Source organism: Protopterus annectens, chromosome 16.part0 (assembly GCF_019279795.1).
Source record: "Protopterus annectens isolate FY-2018-M chromosome 16.part0, PAN1.0, whole genome shotgun sequence".
NCBI classification, from domain to species: Eukaryota; Metazoa; Chordata; order Ceratodontiformes; family Protopteridae; genus Protopterus; species Protopterus annectens.
This window is the reverse complement of record NC_056750.1, coordinates 6,257,497-6,281,693: the sequence shown is the minus strand read 5'-3', so window position 1 is coordinate 6,281,693 and position 24,197 is coordinate 6,257,497. Positions and strand designations below refer to the sequence as shown.

Sequence of the window (24,197 nt, the reverse complement as noted above, 5' to 3'; positions counted from 1 at the left end):
CAGAGTTTATAGTCATTTAGAAGAAATCTGAATCATGGCAACACAACAAAAGGGTAATAAAAGAAAGTCACGTGGATGAAAGTATCATTTGTTGTTAAATAAAGTCATAATGGAGAATTGTAAAAAGGGGAAGAATCCAAGTACGGCATGGATAGACTACAAAAAACATTTGACACCATCCCACATTCATGGATGAAGGAGTGCTTACAGATGTACAAGACGCATGACATTGATCAGTTATATTACAGTAACCATAAAACAGTGGCAAATGATTTTACAGCTAAGCCATGATAAAGGACAAATTATTATCCTAGAGATAAAACTTCAAAGGGGGATATTTCAGAGTGACCCTTTGGCATCAAAGCTCTTTTTTCTTGCGTTTAACCCATTAAGCTGTCTACTTAACAGATTAGGTCATGGCTACAATTTGGCTCCCAGAAAACAACAAAGCATAAAGATTTCTCATCTTTTTGTGGATGACTTAAAAGTGTATCGTTCATCAGATGAGGAACTGAAAACAGAACTGCAAGTGGTCAAAACTTTCTCAGTTGATATAAGAATGTCATTCGGGCTTGATAAATGAACAAAAGCAACCTTTAAAACATGAAAGCCAAGAAAATATCAGTCTGGGAAAGGAATGTGATATAAAAGAACTTGAGCAGGAGGGAGTGTATAAATATTTGGGAACTGATGAAGGATCAACAATAAGACATGAACAAATACGAATAAAATTTAGTAAGGTATATTTTAGAAGACTAAAATTAGTACTGAAAACAGCCTTGACATCTAAGAACAAAGTCCAAGCTATAAACCTAATTGCACTTCCTGTTCTAAGGTACAGGTTGAATGACTGGCCCCAAAAGGTATTTTATCAGCTGGAAAGGAAAACAAGAAAAATACTTCATGCTTATCAAATTATTTATAAAAATATGTGTATACCAAGATCACAGATTCCCCATTCTGAAGGAGGTGTTGAGCTCCCTGAAATTGATTACATGTATAGATTTGCAGTTGTAGGAAAGTATATGTAAATCTTCTGACCTCACAAGATCCAAACATAGTGAAAGTTTTAAAACATGAGAACAAGTCTGAAATGACTTACCTGCTTAGTTTAGCAGAATTATAACAGTGTCAAACAGGAATGAAAATGAAAACAGAAGTAGATAAAAACCAGGCAGTAAATAAATGAGCCAAAAAAAACAAAAGAAAAAATATAAAGTGAAGGATCAGATGCAAGGTAAGAAATGTGGAAAATGCATAAATATAGTCGCAAGTACATAAAACTCCTGGAGCAACCTCATGTCGATCAGGATCTGATGCAGGACTGGTTAAGGAGAGGTGAATCAAAAGACAAAAGGTTAATACTGCAGCGCAAGATACTGGACTATGTACATGTTGGTTTACAAAGTCCAATGAACATGTTGGAGAAACAGACAAATGCAGGTTTTGTGAAAGAGAATTGGAAACAGTCGCACATCTTGTTGCTGGGTGTGATAAATGGCAGAAGGCCTGTATTCTGAAAAGCATAATAATGTGACAAGACTGTTGCACTGGGGATTGTGCAAACATTATAATATTTACCCTCCGGTACAATCAGTGATTGGATCCTAACATCCCATCCCAACCTTATCTCAAATGCCAGAATACTACCAGACCCTCTTAGTGACCACCCACCAGCCTTCACCGACCAACTCCCCTCTCCTCTACAAAAAGAGCACCACTACATTCAAACCCGCAACTTGTCCTTTTTCAACCCTCTAACTTTCTCAAAATGCATACTGAGTCAGCATACTGACTGGACCCCTCTAAAAACCCTTCCACTAGACAGTGCTGTACCTTATTTCAACCAGTCATTCCTAAACCTACTAAACCAGCAAGGCCCCCTTAGAACCAAGTGCATCAAAACACCAATCCCTGCCCCTGACTATCAAAAGAAACAAAACTAACCATGCATTAAAGAGACAAAAAATGGAAGCAATATCAGAAATACAAAAACCCTAACTCCCTCCTTAAGCAACTCTGAAACTCCTCAAAAAAACTAATAACAAAAGACCGCAAAGCCTACCACTGCAAATTTCAATCCATGCACTCATCCATTCCTAAAAAATTCTGGGACTCCATCTCCTCCATCCTCCACCCTGGTAATAAAGAAAACCCTTGTCCAAACCTCAACCTTACCGACCTTGAAACAGCCACCCAATTCAACTCATTCTTCGTGGACTGTATTGCAAAACTATCCTCCTCTTTCCCACATCCCCCCTCCAACCCTATCCCCTCCTGCTCCCATCCCCCTGATCACTGACCTCCCTCCTCACCTTTCAGCCTAAAACCCATCCCCACAAGCACAATAAAAAGACTTCTCCTCCAGTTCAAACTCTGTTGGAACGCACCTGATAATCTACCAGCAACCCTCCTCAAACTATTTGCAGACAGCATAGCCTATCCCACCTTTATTCTTATAAATAGATCCATACAAGAATCCTATGTGCCATCTGACACCACGCTTACATCATCCCACTCCACAAAAGAGGAAAAAACACAGACACTACCAATTTTAGACCTACTGCCATCCTTTTTCTCCATTTTCTAAAATACTAGAAAAAACTATCCATTCACGGCTCATGCCATACCTAACCCATAGCAATCTCCTCTCCCTTACTCAACACAGCTTCCGCCCCAGCCACAGTACCATGACTGCTCTCCTTTCCTACCTTGAAACCATTAACCTATCACGCGACTCTAGCATATTCAGAGCTACACTGTTTCTAGATCTCTCAAAGGCCTTCAACACTGTCTCCTATCCCAACTCTCCACCCTACATCTCTCTCCTACCACCATAGCTTGGTTCTCTAGCTACCTGTCTAACCACAAACAAGCTGTCCAATGGAAATCATCAACCTCTCCCTTCCTACCTACACCCACAAGTGTACCCCAAGATTCTGTTCTTGGTCCTCTACTCTTCAACATATTTATCAACAACTTCCACCACTCCATCCCCGAATCCTCACTCATCCAGTATGCAGATGACTCCATTATCATCTGCTCAGCTTACTCCCCCTCCAAACTCCTAATAAAAACCCAATTAGCCTTCTCCAAAAAAGAAAAGTACAGTTTTGTACCTACCATAAATGTAGATGTTCGAGGATTCCCTTGCTGCAGTCCTGACTATTGGGTATAGTCCGCGTCCCAGTCGGCCCGAATACCAGAGTATAAGGCTGGCGTCGGTCATGGCGCTTAGACTGACGTCAGCACGTCAGGGTACTAAGCCGCATGACCGACCTCATTTCCTCAGTCTTTTCTTGCCCCAGATGTCAGAAGACCCAAAAAGACAAGTCCCAAAACAACCTGCACCAAAAACATGTACAATATATACAACAATATATACAACAAATATAAGCATGTAAACTCACCTACACAACCACGAAACACAGAGGGAAGGAGGGAGGATTGGACTGCAGCAAGGGAATCCTCGAACATCTACATTTATGGTAGGTACAAAACTGTACTATGTTCTTCGTCTTCCCTTGCTGCAGTCCTGACTATTGGGTAGAATCCCAAAGCAGAGGTAAGGGAGGCTGGCAAATTATAAAGTAGCAGGAGCTGACAACATGCCTTGTAAAACAGCTGTGGCAAAACCAGCCCTAGTCTTAGAGTATATAGGCAGGTGATAATGCCTAGAGAAAGTATGCACTGAACTCCAAGTAGCTGCTTCCAGAATATCCTTAGTTGCCACCCCTTAGAAATGCTGTTGAAGTGGCAGTAGCCCTAGTGGAATGAGGCCTAATCCCAGCTGGAACCTCTTTGCCATGATGGGAATAACAAAATGCAATGCAAAGCCAATCCACCTAGAAATAGTTTGTTTTGACACAGGCTTGCCCTGTGAACTCAAAACAAAAGAAACAAGTAACTGCTGAGACTGCCTAAAATTCTTAGTCCTGCTCAAATAATAGCATAATTGCCTGTGTACATCTAAAGTGTGCAAAATCTTTTCCCCTTTATTTTGAGGATCTGCAAAAACGTAGGCAAATGAATAGTTTGGTTTAAAGCCACACTAGAAACCACCTTAGGCATAAAGGAAGGATTAGTGCGTAATGAAACCCTGTCCTTATGGAAAATCAAAAGGGCTCTACTGCCATAAGGGCCTGCAACTCAGACACCCTTCTTGCAGAAGTAATAGCCAACAGAAAAGCAGTCTTCCATGACAAATATTTCAATTCAGCAGTAGCTGCAGGCTCAAAAGGTTGTAGAGTAAGTTTTCCAACACAAAATTGAGATCCCAAGCAGGAGTAGGAGCTCTATTGGGGTCTTATATTCTTTGCCCCTCTAAGAAACTGCTTGAACAAAGGATGCGAAAACAAAGGTGGGTCACAATCATAGTGAGCTGAAATTGCTGCAGCATGAATCTTTATGGAAGAGAAGGACAAACCTTTGTCCAATAATTCAGTAAGATATTGAAGAGCCACACTCAAATTAGGCTCTGAAATCTCCAAATTCTTTGCTGTACTCCAAAATAAAAATCTCTTCCATTTTTCTGCGTACACTCTCCTAGTACTAGGCCTTCTAGCTTCCATAATCACATTTAAAACTTGTTGAGGAAGCTGAGACCTGCTGTGCTTCAACACAGAATATGCCAAGCTGTGAGATGAAGAGATTGAAGCTTGACATTGAGCAGATGACCGTCCTTCTGAGATAACAGATGAGGAATCAGAGGTAAAGGCCATGGAGGCTTCTGTACAAGACTCCTTAGAAGTGGGTACCAGTGTTGCCGAGGCCAATCTGGAGCTATCAAAATCATCCTTGGCCTGTCTTGTCTGACCTTTAATAATACCTTTGGAAGAAGAGGCAGAGGTGGAAAGGCATAGACATGAAGGTTTTCCAACTGAAAGACAGAGCATCCACTTTCCAAGCTGTGTGATGAAACCCCTTTGTGCAATACTTTGGCAGCTGGTGGTTTAGTGGAGAAGCGAACAGATCTATGTCTGGAGTTCCCCATGACACTGTCAATTTCTGAAATACATGAAGATCCAGTTTCCACTCGTGGGGATCCATGATTTGTCTGCTTAATACATCTGCTAAGGAGTTCTGTGCTCCTGGCAGAAACCTTACCTGAAGAGTCAGTTGCAGGCTTAGCAGTCTCCCATAAAATCATTGCTTGCCTGCATAGAGGATAAGAATGTGTTCCCCTTGCTTGTTGATGTACCACATGACAGTTGTGTTGTCTGTTAGAATCAACACCTGCCCTGGAAGAAGTAACTCCTTGAAAGCCATCAATGCAAACTGGACTGCCAACATCTCCTTCATGTTGATATGTAGATGCTGTAGTCTGGCAGGCCACTTGTCTTGTATCCACTTTCCATTTAGATGAGCTCCCAAGCAGTGTCCGAGGCATCTGTCGTTAAAATCTGACTCGCCTCTGGCCGGGTCACAGAGAGTCCCTTGTTTAGGTGACATTCCTGAGCCCACCACAAGAATTCCTTTTGAAGGCAAGGTATTATGTGAATGACAGTGTCGAAATCTTGGCAGTGCTGTGTCCATACATTTTGAGATACCATTGCAGCTTCCTCATATGCAGTTTGGCATTGGGAAGCACCAGAATACAAGATGCCATGAACCCTAATGCTTGAAGGACTGTCCTTGCAGTCAGCACGGACTGATGAGATAGTTGATGGAAGTAAAGTGACAGACTCTTTTGTTTGTCCGGGGTTAAAAAGGCCATCTGGGCTGCTGTATTCAGTCTCACACCCAGAAAGCACATGTCTTGAGAGGGTACTAGACTGGACTTTATTTCGTTCACAGAATACCCTAGGCATCTTAGCACTGCTATGACATATTCCAGATGCTGTAGAAGGTCTTCCTTTTCTTGAGCCAGAATCAGGCAGTCGTCCAAGTAAGGATAGATTTGAATGCCTTGAAGCCTGAAGTAAGCTATCACTGGAGCCAGAACCTTTGTGAATACTCTGGGCGCAGTAGATAAGCCAAAGGGCAATGCAGAGAACTGATAATGAAAATCTCCAGTTCGAAACCGCAGATACTTTCTGCAACTTAGCCTTATAGGCACATGAAGGTAAGCTTCCTTGAGATCCAAAGTTACCATCCAGTGATCCTTGCCCAGCAGAGGCAACAGTTGCTGTAACGTCAACATCTTGAACTTGGGAATGTCCAGATAAGTGTTGAGGATAGATAAATCCAAAATTGGTCTCCACGTGTTCCCCTTCTTTGGTACTAGGAACAGGCGAGAATAAAATCCGAAGCCCCTTTCTGATACAGGGACTGGCTGAATGGCCCCTATCTGGAGTAACTGAGAAACTTGCTTGTGAGCCTCTTTTCTTTGTGGAGGAGGAACATCTGGCATGCCTTTGAAAGGGGGCATTGTGTGGAAATAAAATCTGTAACCGTGATGAATGATATCCAGCACCCATCTGTCTTGAGTGATTAAATCCCAATTTTCTTTGAAAAGAGACAATCTTCCTCCCAAAGGAGCTGCCAGGCGAGAATCCACTGGCAGCTAAAAGGCAGGTCATTGGTTCTGCTACGAAAGGACTGACCCCTGCCCTCACCAGAAGTCTGAGCAGGTGAACTGTCTGATCTAGGCCTAAAGAACCTTGAGCCCTGCCCCTACCACGTCTAGACCTACCCCTAGACTGGGAACCATAAGCAGGATATGTCCACCCCTTAGCAGGCCAATTTCTACTAAACTTGGAGGCTGCACCTGCAAAAATCTTTAACAGTCTGCATAGACTTAGCTTTGTCCTCCATTTTCTTTAAAACTGCTTCCACAGGCGGTCCAAACAACACATCAGACTGTAAAGGAGCATCCAAAATCCTGGTCTTAACATGCTCAGCTAAATTCTGATCCTTCAACCAGGCATGTCTGCGAAGAACAGAACTAGTAGCAGCCACCCTCGAGGAGGCCTGAACAGCATCAAAACCGCACTGCAAAGAATGCTTACCCACTTGTTCAGACACATGAACCAAATCCAGCAATTCTTTACACTCAATACCTTCGCCAAAGCATCCACCTTAGATTTCAATTGTGAAAGGAGATAATTCTGATATTTCAGCATATGAAACTGACAATTCAACGCCCTCATGGCTAGAGTGGAAGAAGTATATACTTTCTTACCCCACCTATCCAAAGCCCTTGCCTCTTTATCAGAGGGTACAGGATTTTTAACCACAGAAGCTTTAACACCTTTAGGCCCCTGAGAAACAGTTTCTGGGTCCGCCCTAGGACTCTTAAACAAATACTTATGAGCTTGGGCACCCTATAATACCTATCAGGCTTAACAGGAGCAGGAGGCAAGGAGTCAGGGTTCAGGAAGCCTCTGCAAAACATCCTCCACCACATTCAACACAGGAGGAATAGCTAAGGGCCTATGCTGGGGTAAAACAAGAATTCCCTAAGCCTTTTCCTGGAATCAGAGTAATCCTGGCCTTCCCATTTAAAGTGCTCCCTCATGGGTGAAGAGTCTCTGAAAATGAAAAATCCTCAGGAGGAGAAGCTGTAGGAGTGGAATCATCCACATCAGAATCAGAATAAGTAGGAAACTCTTGCAAGTCTTCCACAGAAGACTCGAAGCCTGTGAACACTGTTCAAAACTATCAAACTCCTGTTCCACCCTAGGCCTCTTATCAGGCGGGGCATAGAACCTCTAATCAGAGTAATCAAATCTTCTGCCATTTTAAGCATATGTTTCTTAGGCACAGAGCCGAAATGCTAGGAGAAGCCCCCACAGAAGCTGAACTTGGCCTACCTCTAAAAGAAGCTTTGGCAACAGAAGGAGAGGCCCTAACTACCTTGGGAAAAGAGGGAAGAACAGTTACCTGAGAAGCCCCCTCAGCCTGGCCTACCTCCTGAGAGGGCACATCCTGTAACAGTAAAGTATCTGCCTGAGACTCCATAGAGACTCCTGGCAAAACCTCTGGCTCCCTGAGCCTTCTAAAGAACCGGCGTCCGGGACTGCGGTTCCTCACCCTAGGCTTCACTGTTTTGTCCTTGCGCTTCTTGGATGAAGCGGGAGCATCCGGCGGCATATTATAATTACAACGGTTCCCAAACACTAACCTAGCACAATCAAGCCTCCTCTTAATAGTGCGCTTGTTAAATCTAGCACAAGGGCGGCAACCAACAACGTCGTGCTCAGGCCCTAAACAAGGTATACACAATGTATGATAATCCCTATGCGGTATCTGCTTCCCACAAGAAATACAGTTATTCACTTTTTCTGACATCCGGTTAAATACTGAGGCAAGAAAAACCAAAATGTTCCCGGGTTACTTAGCCAACTCTGTTTCGGTCTGAAACTCCGGTTTGGAAAATCTCAGAACGCCAACCTGCACTCGCAAAATTGCTTCTGCATCGGACCATGCGGCAAAAAAGACTGAGGAAATGACGTCGGTCATGCGCATTAGTACCCTGGCGTACTGACGTCAGTCTAAGGCGCCATGACCGACGTCAGCTGGTATTCGGGCCGACTGGGACGCGGACTATACCCAATAGTCAGGACTGCAGCAAGGGAAGACGAAGAACATCCTTGATGCAATACAATCACCTGACCCTAAACACTAATAAAATAAAAAATAAAAAAGAAGTTATGTACTCCCATAACATTCCATCTGAGTAGTTCTACTTCATTTGTCTTCAACCTGTGGGTTACACATCCGTATGGGATCTGAGCCGGCAAAATCACTAGCATCTGCTTCGAGCTCCAAGCTCCTCCCCTTACCCATAACACACCTCCCACTACCTTCCAACCCCCAGGTCGAGTTTGCTGACCCATATCCTGAGAACCTGACCGGAAGAGTACTCATGACCTAAAACTGCAGCCAACAGGCTGTTCATAAGATAAGGTCAGGGGGAAGAAGGGAGGCATAGCTGAAGACAAATGAAATAGAACTACTCAGATGGAACTTTATGGTGAGTACATAACCTCTTTATCTGAAGTAGTTTACTTCATTTGGTCTTCAACCTGTGGGATAGATGCCCCGGCTACTAAACTCCTGGATGGCCCTCATGGAAGGATATTCCGGAGCACTGCGGAACCAAAGGAAGCTCTCCTTCTAGAAATCAAATTCAATTTGTAGTGAGAAATAAAAGTATGAGATGAAGACCACGTAGCTGCCAAACAAATGTCATCCAATGAGAATCTAGACCAAAAGGCCGCAGAAGTAGCCATTGACCTAGAGGAATAAGCTTTCACCTGACCCAGAGGAGACAGACATTTATACTTATAGACCTGAAGGATGCACAAGGAAATCCACCTAGCAATAGTGACCTTGGAGACAGGTTTACCCAAAAAGGGTTTAGAGAAGGACACAAACAATTGATCAGATTTACGAAAGTCTTTAGTCCTGTGTAAATAAAATTGTAACTGTCTTTGAACATCCAACAAGTGGAGTCTGTATTCCATTTTGTTAGCAAAATTAGGGAAGAAAACAGTAAGTTAATTGTCTGATTGATGTTAACTTGTGCTGCAACTTTGGGAAGAAAGGTCGGATTGGTGCGAAGGGAAACCCTATCTTTATGGAAAATCATATATGGAACTTTTATGGACAAAGCTTGCAGCTGTGAAACCCTTTTAGCAGAGGTGATAGTCAGGGGTGGCTCATGCTATAGGACTGCAGGACTGCAGCCCCCCCACCTGTACAAAAGAAAGAAGAAATATCCCCCACCTGTACAAGAAAATAAAAAAAAAAATTGCGAGTCTCGGAACTCCACACATGCATGCTTGGAGTTCCTAGGTAATCACAGAACTCCACACTGCTGTGTTAGGCAGTCCGGATAGAGGAGAAAGGCATCTCTGCCCTGCCAGCCCAGAAGTCTGTACAGTGATGACCGCACAGACAAGAAGGAAACCGGATTGCGTGATCGGCAGGCTGGAGCCTCCAGCCTATTCTCGCGGAGCCAAGCCAAACCAGAAACCAGCCATTAGCGTGCGTGGGCTGAGGAGGAGAAGACTACAGGGGAGCACTTTGGAAACCAGCTGTTAGCTTGCGCATTGCTTTCAGGGGGGATTATTGCAGCAGTGTGTGGAACAGAAGAGGAGCTTGTTTGCAGGACTGGATTAGCTGCAGTGTGGAACGGAAGACTCTGGAGTGTGTGCGTGTGTGTGTGTGTGTGTGTGTGTGTGTGTGTGTGTGTGTGTGTGTGTGTATGTGTGTGTGTGTGTGTGTGTGTGTGTGTGTGTGTGTGTGTGTGTGTGTGTGTGTGTGTGTGTGTGTGTAACGCCCCAGTTGCTATATACTGGTTGCTAGAGAGAACACATGGTGATGAGTACAGAATACTCAGGCTTGAACCCTGTACCTTGCGTGCAGGTAGCAAGGGCCTGAATTCCCTACCCACCACCATTTGTAAAACAATTTGCAGATGTTTGCCTCATATTTGTTCTGTTCCTCATACAATTTGTGGCTTATGTGTGTTTGTTTTTCCTTGAAAAGTCAGTAGTGATGTGGTGCACTGGTAGCATTGTTGGCTGACAGCTACAGGTTCTCTGGTTTGATTCTTGGCTGGGGTGCCTTTGGTGTGGAGTCTGCATGTCCTCCCATCTTATAAAGAACATGTGTCTGGAGTGTTTCTCCCTGCTCTGCTGAAAATTGGCTTTTGTTCCAAGTCAGACTTTCCTGGTTTACAAATGTTAAATAAAAATAACAGGCATTTTAATTTCAGACTTCATATTCTTCAGAAAGTACATGATAACACAAAACCTTTTATTCTAGCAATTTTTTAAGTTTAAAACATGGATATTTAAAATTTGTCCCTATTTTTGGGACTGTATTCCCCCGTTATTGGCTTCGTCCAGGTTTTTTGTGCTAAGGTTGAGAGCTATGGTGAGAACTGAATTCACTAAATGGTAGCCATTTAAGTTTCAGTTTTCCTCTCTTTCACAAAACAGATGATTTGGCATAGTGGTATGTTGCTCTGACTGTTTTGCACAGGGTCCGCTGGGTTCAAAACTTGGCAGTGAAATGTATGGTGGTAACACAGCATTCTATTCTAGCAACTTTCCAACATTATACAAGCAATGTTTAAAATGTGTCCCTGGTTTTGGGGTTTTTGTCCCCCCCTCCACAAATGTTGCCTTTTTCCAGACTTCTTTTGCTGCAAAGTTCAGAGATACTGCTGAGTGTCGAGTAGATTTTACAAGGAGCTGAGAGCTGCAGGGGAACAAAAGTTTAGTGCTGCTTATGCTGAGTCTACTTACATTGTTAATAGCACAACAGGTAGTGTACTGGCTTTTGATGCAGATGGCTGTGGCTTCTACTCCCACAGTAGGAAGATGCATTGCTGATACTGTACTGTTTTGCAATGGGGTGGATGTTGCAGTCCTTTTTGGCGAAGATACCTAGTAACTATGAACCTGATATCAGTTTTCCATCCACTCCCTATTACGATATTACTAGCTTATTATTTTTTTAATGCAACATAGGCAATTTATTCCTCAAGGGCAACAGGCACTTTATTTGTAGATGAAACAATGACATATGAAGTTGTTTGAGCAAGACGTTGAAGAGTTGAGTTGAAGAGCAACCTCTTCATTAGTTACAGATTTCTTTAACGTGGACTTATTTAGATGACTTTTACTTCTTCAGAGTGTGCATATTTACTGATACTGGTGGACTGTAGAAGTTTGACTAGACTTTTTATGATGGAAATGTTCTGAATTGGGCAGTTTTGTTATTAATAGTGCATGCATTTTGTTTCATTGTTTACTGGAAAAAAGTTCAAAACAATAAATTTAAAATGCCCTCTAACAACTGTACTGTATTGTACAAGGAATATAATTTAATACAATCAGGAAGGTGTATCAAAGAGCACGTGTATGTTTCGTGTTCAAGGAGCCTATGATTTTGAAAATAGACCAAAGTTAATCTTTATCTGCCACTGGCAAAATATATCTTCTTTGAATGTGGGTTTCAATGCTGTTTCAATGAATGTGAGTTTCAAGGACAGAGAAGTTGCCAAGTCTATTTTCATTGTGAGACTGCATTGCTTTGTTTAGCAGATGTTTTAGTGTTTGTGCTGTAAAATACAAAATAAAACTTTCAAATGAAATCCAAATCATCGTAGAAGTAAAGCAGTATGCACATTGCAGTGTTTATAGTAAATGGGGTGAAATAACCAAGGAATGAGACATTGGAATGGCTGCAGGAGGGAGGCTCCATTCAACCATGATTTTGTGAGGGGGGAAGGGCAGCAAACTCAAAGACGGCCCCAGCTGAACTATACCTCTCAACTGTCCAGATTTTTGCAGAATGAAAAGATTTTTGTTTCTTATTTTTAGTTTGTGCCTCATAAAATTTGTATTTTTCTGGCAAATCATTTAGGAATGAAGTCACTAAATGACAGACATTGAGGTTCAGACGTCATAACCTTCAGAAAAAAGCATGCTAAAGCAAGACCTGTTATTCTATTAACTGTCTTAAGTTTATACAAGAGCAATTTTTAGTACTGTTTGCATGTTCCCCCAATATATTTGGCCTTGTCCAGATTTCCTGCATTAAGAGGTTGAGAGGTACATGCAAATAAATCGCTTTATAGAATTAGGAATATCCAACCCTCTCAACTGTCACCAATTTTGGCTCAAAATGTTGCTCTCCTCCTAATAATCCCTCTGCAAAATGGCAATTTTGGAAGAAAACATGGAGGGTTTACAATTATAAATAACTGCAATGATCAGAGTTATAGATTACTTTTATTTCAGAAATGCATGTAGATGCTCTTATTTTGTCAGCTGCTCAAGTTAACAGTACTAATATTAAAAAGGTGTCCCTTCTTTGACAGGTTCCCAGCTGCATTGTGGGGCAATTTTCTATTTTTGCATTACATTTTTGGTCTGTTTTTCATAAAATTGTGGTTTTCTGGCAAATTAGTGGCAAATCACCAAAAATTTGAAGTTAGAAAATAATGGCAGACATTTGAGTTTCAGATTTCATACCCTTCAGAAAATTCATACTAATGCAAGACCTACAACTTTCTAAGTTTATAAGAGCAATATTTAAAAATTAGCCTTATTTTTGGGCATGTGTCCCACTTCTATGTATGGGTTTGTCCAGATTTCATGCTGTGAGGTATGAGTGTCAGAGCCATGACTGTCAGTCACAGACATTTTAAATTGTGACATACTTGCTGCACCCCACTCCCCATTGTAGTGGCTCTGGATGTGTCCAAGCAAGGCAAGGAGCAGTTATGCAGTGTAAGTGTGCAGAGTATTCCCCCATCCAAGGTAGACCACAAGTACGACCATGGCTTTTCATCTGTCCTTGATTTTGCAAAATGTTCTGGTTTTCTGTCATATTTTTATACTGTTGATTTATGCTTCTTATTATTCAGAAATTGCATGTTGTCGCAGTGCCCTATTGCTCTGTGCTTAAGTAGCAATGCTTTAAAGACCATCAGGTAAGCTTGTCGGAGATTGTAAGATGCAAGTAAGCTTTAATAAGCATACTGTTAAATAATTACCAACATTGAAAGCCTTTTCATTGTTGCCATGCACAGAATATTTACATAACTAGATAACGTATAAGCCTTAGGTATTGAAATGCATATGACAGTATTTGTAATAAAGGTCAGGATTACAGTATTTTCAGAAGCTCATTACACTTGTTAGAGACTTGCAGTCATCTTTGCAGGCTTTACCCGTAAACTAAATAGAATGCCAGTCTATCATGTGTGGTCCATAACTTGTGCAGTAATCCTTTAATCAGTTTATCTTGAACTTGTTTCTTGTTTTTGTTCATTTTTTACATTGATCATGTCTTCCCCATGAAACAAGTAGATAGTTGTTGTCAGGCAGGTCTTTTTTGGATAAGAAACATTTTTACAAGTGGGGGTATCACACAGAGATTGCTACTTTCAGCATGTTACTTGGTAATTTTATAAAGCTGAATATAAATTATAATTATTACTGCAGTGCAAGGAGAAGTGGTTTGAGTTGAGTGCTGCTTGTTTTTTTTATACTTGATTCTGACTGGCATTCCAGTAATGTTTTTAAAAAGTAATTTATTTTTTCATGCATCACAACATTTGTGTTTACATCTAGATATTAAGTAAGTTGTCATATAGCCAATGCATTGAAATATTTTTTTCTTCTACACTTCATTTTGTCTTGACTGGACTTTCGCAAGGATGTTTGGCACCCAGGGCAGAGTATTTAATTAAAGTTCCAGTTGTTGTGGTTTTTTGCATAGCCCCACCCTTTTCTAGTTGGCCACACCCCTTTCCATTGGCCCCACCCATTCCGCTGTCTCCTGCAGCCCCCCTTTAATTTGAAGTCACCAGCCGCCACTGGTGACAGTGACTAGAAATGCTGTCTTCCAAGACAAAAACTTAAAATCTGTGGTTGCAGCAGGTTCAAAAGGCAGAGCAACCAAAGCTTGAAGAACCATAGTAAGGTCCCATGGAGGAACAGGATCCTTGACTGGAGGACATAACAGGAAAGTACCTTTAATAAAGGCTTTATACAGCCTGGAAGAGGCCAGAGAAGCAGAATTCTCACCCACGTGAAAATGAGAGATGGCAGCTAATTGAACTTTGATTGTAGAAGAGCTTGCTCCTTGTTGAAAAATACTGGCTAGGAAGTTGAGAATGGTAGAAATTGGAGCCGTGAAATGATCTAAACTCCTTTGAAAAGCCCAAAAGGATAAACGTTTCCATTTGCTGCGGTAAATCTTCCTGGTGGAAGACTTATGAGCTGCCACCAGAATAGACCTGACTGAAGAGGATAATCCAGGAGTCCTAGCAATCAGGGGAAAGAAAGCAGCCAAGCCGTGAGCTTCAAACTTTCCGGGTTCAGATGAGGGACCCCCAAGGGGTGTGAAATGAGATCCTGAATGGGATCTAAGATCCAAGGAGGAGCCAGAAGATGAGACAAAAGGAAGGGAAACCATACCTGGTGAGGCCAATATGGGGCAATGAGGATCACTTTGCTCCCCAGTCAACAAGCTTTCTGTAGAAACCTTGGAATAAGAGGTACTGGAGGGTAAGCATACAGAAAACTGGGAGGCCAAGCATGGACTAGAGCATCTCTGGGGGACTCCCCTGGCTGGGGTTCAGAGCGAAGAACTCGCTGCACTTCACGTTGGAAGGAGATGTGAAGAGATCGCAGCAAGGGTGATCCCACTCCAGAAAGATCTGTTCTACTACTGAACGATTCAGAGACCAAAGGCATCAGAACAGTCCGACTTAACCTGTCCACTAGAATGTTGGACGTCCCAGAATGTGCATTGCTATGAGAAAATGACCGGTGGAGATCACCCATTCCCACACTCTCATGGCCTCACGACAAAGGTGGTAAGATCTGGTCCCTCCCTGTCTGCTGACAGACCAGACCACTGACATGTTGTCTGATTGAATTGAAATGGTTCCCAGAGGAAGAAAGGCAAGAAGGGCCTGCAACGCCAAAAGGACCGCCCTCATCTCCAGAACATTTATATGCAAATTAGTCTTGATAGGGGACCACAGGCCTTGGACTGTCCTGCCCAAACAATGCCCCCCCACCCAAGTTGGAAGGCATCTGTGGTCACTGTGGCTTGGACGGGTGCTGGAACAAAAGGTCGTCCCTCCAAGATTTCTGGAGAGTACATCCACCACAGAAGGGACAACCTGCAGACTCAACTGAGGTGTATTGGATACGATAAAGGAAGATCCAACAGGGACCATTGCACCGCTAGTGTCCACTGTAATACTCGCATATGTAACCGGGTGCATGGAAGAAGCATTATGGTCACTGCCATGGAACCTAAGGCCCTCAGCACAGATTCTGCTGAGGGAACATGAGAATGGGAGATCAGGGAAACATGCATCCTCAGGTTTCGCACTCCCGTCGTGGTCAGAAAAATTTTGCACTGTAGTGTGTCTGTCCTTGCTCCAATGTAGTCTATCACCTGGACAGGATTTAGAAGTGATTTGGATGCATTGATTGTAATCCCCAACTGAAGAGCAAGCATTAAGAAATAATCCCTGGTTTGTGAAAGTAGACACCTGGTGGGAGCAGTGAGGAGCCAATCATCCAGGTACAGATAGACCTGTATCCCCTGAAGCCTTAGGTGAGCCACTATTACTGCCATCACTTTGATGAACACCCTGGGGGCTGTGGTGAGATTAAGGGTAGGGCTCGAAATTGATAATGACTGACTCCTCGCCAGAAGCAAAGGAACCTCCTGGAGCTTCTGTGCATCTTTATATGATAGTAGGCATCCTGGAGGTCTAACGAGCACATCCAGTCACTCTCTTGCAGGTACGGCATGATGGACTGTAATATGACCATCTGGAATTTTTCTTTGGCAACTAACAGATCCAGGGTAGATAGGTCTAGAATGGGTCTTAAGTCCCCCCATCTTCTTTGGCACCAAAAAAGAACCTGGAGTAGATGCTCGATCCAGACGTGATCTGGGGGTACGGGTTAAACGGCTCATTTCTCTAGCAACTTGGAGATTTCCAGTGCTGCTGCCTCCCTTTGCGCAGGTGGTACATCCAGGAGGTGTTTGGGTGGTTTGGGAGGAACCACAATGGGGACAGAGTATCTTCTGGATATGATCTGAAGCACCCAGTGGAATGATGTTATGGACTCCCATGCTGCCAGGTGCAACGACAATCGACCCCAGACTGCCTCCAAAGTACAGCAGTCGGGCAACCCTCAGGGTTGCTGTTTGGGCCTGCCCAAGAATGGTTCTCGAAACCCAAAATTCCTTGGAGCCTCTCTGCATCTGGGCTGGCATCTATCCTGTCCCCCCTCTGCCTCTGGGGTGAGTATCCTGGGAATACTGTGACTTCCGGAACTACATCTTCTTTTGCCCTCTCTGATTCAGGGAAAAGGATCTTTGAGAGTTCGAGAAGCGGATTCCGATGGCAGACAGTGTATTCCCGTCTTTCTCACTCTGGACCAAAGTCTCTTTGACTGTCTTACCAAAAAGAGTAGAGCTGTCATATGGGGCGTTGGCAAAGGACACCTTGAAAGGTTCCAAAAACTGGCATAGTCAGAGCCAGGCGTTGCGCCTCATGGACATGCCAGACCCAGCTGCCCTAGCTGCTCCTTCAGTAGCATGAGAAAAGAGTCGCATGGACATATTGGAGACTGCTTTTAAAGTGGCCATCCTCACGGAGAATGTGTCTCTGTCCTCCTGCAACATGGACTTAGGGGGAGACTCAGCCAGTTCCTTGACCAGGTCGCACTGTAGTCTCTGATATGGGCCAGGTAGTTCAGCACCCTGATGGAAAATGTCACTGATGCATAAACTCGCTTCCCTAAGCAGTCCATCATCTGAGACTGTCGGTAGGGGGGATAAACTAATGAACTGTTCTCGGCTAGTTCCTTTTTAGTGGCTGCTGCTACCACTATAGCATCTACAGTGGCGCCCTTGTTCCATGGTGGTCTATCTGTGGGTGGACACAAGATCTTATCTGGATATTTCGGGATTGGTTCCACAGTGTCCGGCTCCTTCCAGGCATGTGAGGTGACCAGGTCAACCAGGGGATCTATGGGAGGGGACACCCAGGACGTAGATGGTCCCATGCCAAATGCCTCCAGGAACATGGATTCGTCAGAAGAAGGTTTGGGAGTGGACCAACCTCCCCTCTCGTGTAGGATTTCCATGATGTCTCCAAAGGAGACATCCTCAGGAGGTAATCTGGGGGAACCTTCCTCATCATCATCTAAATCTGTGCCCTCAGAGAGGGTCTTTTGGGTGTCCAAGTGCCCCCTCTGACATCGCTGGTGGGGCTCTCCAGGGGGAACTCAGAAGCCACTTGTTTTTCTGAGGGAACCACCTGGGGCTCCTCGAGCATGGGCTGTCCCTCTGGTAAAATGATGGGATTCATAGACAGAGCCAAGTGAGTCAGGGCGGAGTCCGAGGAAATAGTCAAGGGTCTCGATCCAGTGGAGAGAACCCTTTCTACCACATTGAATGCCGAGGGAGAATGAGCCTCCTGGGGCACCATTAAGGAAGCCTCTCTCCCTGGATCCAATGTGAGAATTGGAGCCGGGCCCAAGGTAGACAGAGCTCCGAGGGGGGAACTTGGCCAGACAAAGTCGGCACCGATGAAAAAAGTTCTGTACCCTTGGATCTGACAACCAGGCTCTGGCTCTGAGAGCCGCTCGGACCCGAACTGGTCAGATCTGACACAGTCTAGGCAGCTGTCAGTGTCGAGGAGACAGGTACCATCAGCGTCGACCCCCTAAGGCCATCCTCGGATCCAAGTACTCTGAACCGGGTGGATGAATCAGAGAAGGAGAAATTGGTGTAAAGAAAGGAAGCAAGCTCCCCCCTCCAGAAGGAGAGGGGGCTGGCAAGACTCCCATCTGGATCTGAGTACAAATAAACCTCCTCATCATTTTATCCATGTCAGCTTCTGATAAGCTACGAGTGGACCTCGACGAGGCCATGGACTCCGACCTAGCGGGTCGAGGAACTGAGGCCCTAGATGATGGTCGTGTCTCCTCCGGCTCCAGGGATAATTCCGGAATTCAGAGCTGAGGGGAGTCACGGATCCAAGCCTGACTTTTGGTGGGAGTAGAAGAAGGGTCCGGAGACCTCTTATGCTTTTCCCTATGCTCTCTCTTCTTCTCTCTGCCCCTTCTGCACTCCACTTCCACAGGCTTTAAAATGGGAGGTTGAGTCCCAGCCTGGGAGGAAGGAGAAGCAAGGGCAAGAGAGGAAGTAGTGGCGGCCACAGCAGCCGCTGTGACCGAAGCAGTGGAAGAGGCAGCCACCTTGGTAATGGGTAGAAGGCCTTTCAGGGCCAACTTAGCCCGTCTATCTTTAAAAGCACATGGGTTAAAACCCAAACAAATGGCACAGTCTGTATTCAAATGTGCTACTCCCAAGCACATAACGCAGAGAGTGTGTCCATCGGCAGGTGACAATTTATGGCCACACTCAGTACACCTTTTAAATACTGGCTTGGAATCAGCCATGTCACTAAATGTTGAATAATACACACAATCAAAGAAGGAAAAAAGAGGAAGAAACTAACTATTTCCAACTCTAACCCACTCACCACACACTCAAGGCACACAGATCACTGATGGGGGAGGAGAAGTAACACACTAACTAGTCTGACACTGAAAACTACTAAAAGACAGCTGAAAATCCCTAAACATGATGCACCAGCGAGGGGAGGAGGAGAGGGAAGCTAAACTAACAACTACACTCAAGAAATGTAAGAAAAAACTGTTTACTTTAGCAAAATCCCAACTCACTAACTCTGAGTTCAGGATCATGATGCTTTAGTCAAGCCACAGCAAATGAGATCTTGGGGTTGGAAGATAGTGGAGGTGTATTATGGGTAAGGGGCGGAGCTTGGAGCTCACAGCAGATGATAGTGATTTTGTGGCTCGGATCCAATACGGATCCGTAACCCACAGGTTGAAGACCAAATTAAGTAAACTACTTCAGATCTAATGATTTTTACTCCTTCCAGAAATTCCACTATCGACAAAAACTTGTTCACCATACTCAGCCAGAATAACACTCTCCTTGAAATTGTTCCCATTATCAAACTGCTAGGCATCGCCATTGATGAAATCCTAAAATTTGACACCCACATTCATTCCTCAATCAGGAAAACCCATCAAAAAATAGGCCTCCTTTACAGACACAACCACTACTTCAGCCCCTCCACCAGACAAATTCTTGCATCCTCCTACCTTCTCCCCTCTCTTAACGTATGGCACTCCTCTGTTCACAAATCTCCAGCTTGGTCTTCAATCCAAACTCAAATCCTGTTACTACAAAATTTGCAAATTCGCAACCAATTCAAAAAACATCCTACCACTGCTACTCCCTCCATACTCTGCACTGGCTCAAACTTCCCAACTACCTGAGATATCTGCAACTCACCACTGCTCGCAAGCTCATCTTCAAACCTGCAAACTGCCCCTCACTCACTACAGCCTTAACCCCATACATCCCTAACCACTCACTCAGATCTGAAAATCAAAATCTCCTACAAGTTTACATTCGCCAGGCCAACCACTATTATCCTCCACTATTATCCTGCTCCATAGTTAAACAGTGTAACTCTCTTCCCCCTCCTTTGCAATATATCTAACCGTAAAATTTCAAATCTCAGTTGTTCTCTCATCTGTCTTACAAATGGGAATGCCCATGTCATGCTCCAACTTAACCTCCCATCTGACCCTCTCTCATTCTCTTTCTCCATCATACACAACACTTATATACCATGACTTATACTTCTACCTTGCCTCCCCTGGACAATTCTCCTACTGCACCTGGGATGACCTCTCCCAAATTATGGGATGACCTACTCCATATCATCAAAAAAAAAAAAACATGATCTTGTATGTACTACTGCTATAAGCACTTGTATGCCTAATTTACAATGTTCAATGATTATATGTTTATATGTATCATGCTGTATTTTTCTCAATAACAATGTTTATATTACATCATGTATGTTCTGTATAAATTTTGTTTGTTTTCCTTGGAACTTTTCTCCCCGGGCCTCCACTGAAAATGGGCTCTTCATGGCCCAGTGGACTCCCCCGTTCATCAAACTGAAATAAATAAATAAATAATAAGTAGCTGAAAAGCACTGGAAATATAAGTCACAAAGCATTATAGAAAATGATGAACTTTATATCATATTGGATCACCCATTACCAACAGTTCAAAAAACAGATGCAGGAAAAGCAAATATAGTAGCCTGTGAAATGAAGACAAAAGTAGCATTGATCGTTTAAATTTCTAGACCTAAGGATTACAGTGTCTTACTTACAAAGAGACACAAAGTCATAAAATACCAGGATTGGCAGGCAGAAATAAGGGCAATGTGGAAGAAGGATATCCATACACATTCACAACAGTAGTATGAGCAATGGGTCTAAAAAATAATAATAATTTATAGTCGTATTTTGTGGCCCAAAATAATGGACTATGTACACATTGGTTTAGAAAGTCCACTGAACATATGGGAGAATCAGACAAATGCAGGTTCTCTAAAACAGAACTGGAAACAGTCACACATGTTGTTGCTTGATGTGATACACTATTTATTTCCTGATATTTGATTACTGAAACCCATTTTCAGTGGAGGCCTGGGGAGAAAATTTTCAAATTAGTACAAAACATTGTAAGAACAATAATGTTATAGTCTTCAGAAATAAAACAAATACATCTGCAGTTTAAATAATTTTAGCAAATTAGGCAGAATATAAAAACATTGGTTAAAAATCAATACAAGGTACATGACAATCATTTAATATTTAGAGAACAGTTTGTAGAGAAATTAAAAGTAAGTTAGTCTAATATAAATAGGAATTTCAATATGAAGTGAGGGAAAACAGACATGGTATATTTACAGAGAAAGTTAGGGAAAAGAATTAGACAGCAGTAAGGAAGTAAGTGAAGAAGGGAGACTAAGGAAGTATAAGGATGAAAAGCTATCTGTTCACATGTAGGGATATAGTTTATCCTGGATTTGAGCAAGAACAGAGCTAGATTTTAGCTAGAGAGTCTTTCAGATTGCTTTTGAAAGATGAGAGGGAGGATATAGACCTGATGGATAAAGATAAAGAGTTCCAGGCCTTAGCAACCTTGTACGAGTGAAACAAACTACGTTAACAGCCAAAAAAAAGCCACAAAGTTCTTCAAGAGTACAGACAATGCCCAGCATTATTTGCTAGGTTTGTAGACAGACAGGAGTTTTTGGTCACTGTATCACAATAACCGACTGGGACCATAGTTGTGTAGAATGTTTTTTTAGTGCTGGACAGGCAGATGGATGCTGGATAATTTTACATGTGGTAAGAAGCTGTGTATATGTTAGCTAATGTGGCAGTTCTAACCAATTTAGTCTTCAGTGCCACACTGTGGTGGGTTCTAAAAGGGGTATGTGCTGCAAATTTATAAACTTTGTTATAGCATTGTTCAAGTTTTAATTTTTGTGAAGCCTGGAAGTTAGTAAATATGGGAGAACCATAAAGAAGTGTGAAGAGGAAATAAGTAGTGACAAATGTAGCTTTAGATGCGTCAGTGAGAAAGTTTTTGGGTTTGTAAACCATCTACAGTTTTTGATGAGTTTTTCTTATGCAACATTCTATATGCAGGTTGGATGTAAGATTATCATCCACTATTATCCCTAATAGTTTGCTATAAGAAGTGACTTCAGTGGTTGTATTATTGACAGAGAGAGGTCTTTAAATTTTGTTTTTTTTCATGAGAGAGGGATTTGGTGAAAAAAGTAGTAGTTTGTTCTTTTTTGGGTTGAGCATGGGTTGCGAGTTATGAAGCCATGTTTCAGCAGCTGTTAACACTTCCTGAGTAATTTTTTGGAGGTGTACCATGTTGTCAGATGTGCTAATGAGAGTGTAATCATCTGCATATTGTATTAGGGTGGTCTGATATGTGGAAGTATAGAGGGTGCTGGTGAAAATGTTAAAGAGGAGGGGACCAAGGATAAAGCCTTGTGGTACACCAATGGTGCAAGGGACGTAAGGAGGGAGTGTAAAGTGCCATTTTACTAACTGATAATTATTGGATAAGTAGCTTTTGAACCACAGAAGGGTGGGCTGGAGAGACGTAGTAAGGACATTTGAAGTAGAAGTTTGCTGCGACAAACAGTGTCAGAGGCTTTAGACAAGTCTAAAATAAGGAAGAGATTAGTTTGCTATTATCTCTAGCTTTATTGACAGTATCTATGTAGGTTAAAGGGCAATACTAATACTATGGGATGGATGGAAGCCTTGTTGTGTAGGGAATAAGTGTTCTTCCTCCAGGAGATAGTCTGGCAATTGTTATAGAATACATTTTTCATGTATTTTGGCGAGGGGGAGATAAGATTGCTATAAGTCTAAAGTTATTAAATGTCTGTTGAATGTCCTCCTTTATACGTAGGGATAACATGCAACTTTTTCAAGAGAAAGGGAATGTGGGTTTCCTGGATTGACCTATTTATAAGGATTGAGACAGGATAGGCAATGTTACTGGCTGATATTTTCAGGTACTCGCTTGGAAGGTCATCAGCTGAAGAAGAGCATGGTTTAAGTTTGTTTAAGAGTAGTTTTATATAGGATATGGGCACAGGTTTGAAGGTAAAAGTGGATGTGGTGATATGTGACTGTTGGGCAGAGTTGGGATTAGATGTTGGCGAATCCTTAGTTAGAGATAATACACTATCTATAAAATAAGATTTGAGAAGCATAGGCCAATGTCAAATAGTAAATAAAGCAAAATCAAGAGTGTAGCAACAGCCTTCTGATTGATTTCTTAGTCAATATAAAGATTTCAGAAATTATCCAATGCCTTCAAATATTGTATACCTGATTATAGACTTCTTTGACTCCAAAATATTTATTTAGGGACTTGCTGTAGGAATTTAGTTCATTTAGAATAGCATCAGGATATGATTCCACAATTTCTGCCTGGGCTCCATGAAATGTCTCATATCTGTAACAGAATAACACACATTAAAGAGGTACTGGTGGCAAGCATAGCTAATAACATTGCATTTGGTATACTTCTTTGTATATGTATGTATATATATCTATATCTATATATATATATATATATATATATATCTATATCTATATATATATATATATATATATATATATATATATATACACTAAAATCAGAGTATGTAACTTACATCAATCAAGTATAGAAGTTATTCAAATTAAAGACAAATTACAAATAAAAATTAGCTATAAATTAGTAAAACAAACCAATACAAATTTTTTATAATGAAATCATAATGAAAAATGAAGAGTTACTATATCATGCCATTGAAATCAACAGTTAAAACAGTGACACATATGAGCGTAAAACGCAAATAGTACAGCACAAAAATGAGTGATAAACACTGTTATAGTATATGAATATTTGTTCTAAAAGATAGAGGATTATGACTAAGTTACAAGGCCCCTCTGTTACCAGAAAATTACATTAGGGTCGTATATACACTGGATTAACTTCAAATCAACAGGGATTCTGTATACTAGAAAACTTTAACTACCCAAAGATAAACCAGGGTCCCTATACCTAAAGTGTAAATTATTCCCCAAAATTTACAGATTTAATAAACAAAAGCTCACTGGACTAAATTGTCCAGGAAACCACTAGAAGACAGAATATTCTTGACCTGGTCTTTACCAACATGGCATCAATACCAACTACCCCAAAGGTGCATCATTCTCAAGTTAAATCTGATCACAAATTGGTAACCTTTTCCTTCAAAATCT

General features: G+C 42.3%; 1 protein-coding gene across 1 annotated transcript in view; it reads right to left on the bottom strand.

Annotated features, from left to right (window-relative positions):
* The window catches only part of CCDC180 (coiled-coil domain containing 180), a 2,826,277-nt gene that overhangs the window by 1,569,693 nt on the left and 1,232,387 nt on the right, over positions 1-24,197 (bottom strand). Inside the window, exon 16 of the mRNA XM_044058396.1 lies at positions 23,277-23,403. Coding sequence (XP_043914331.1) covers positions 23,277-23,403 — 127 coding nt within the window. The remainder of the gene's footprint in view (positions 1-23,276; positions 23,404-24,197) is intronic.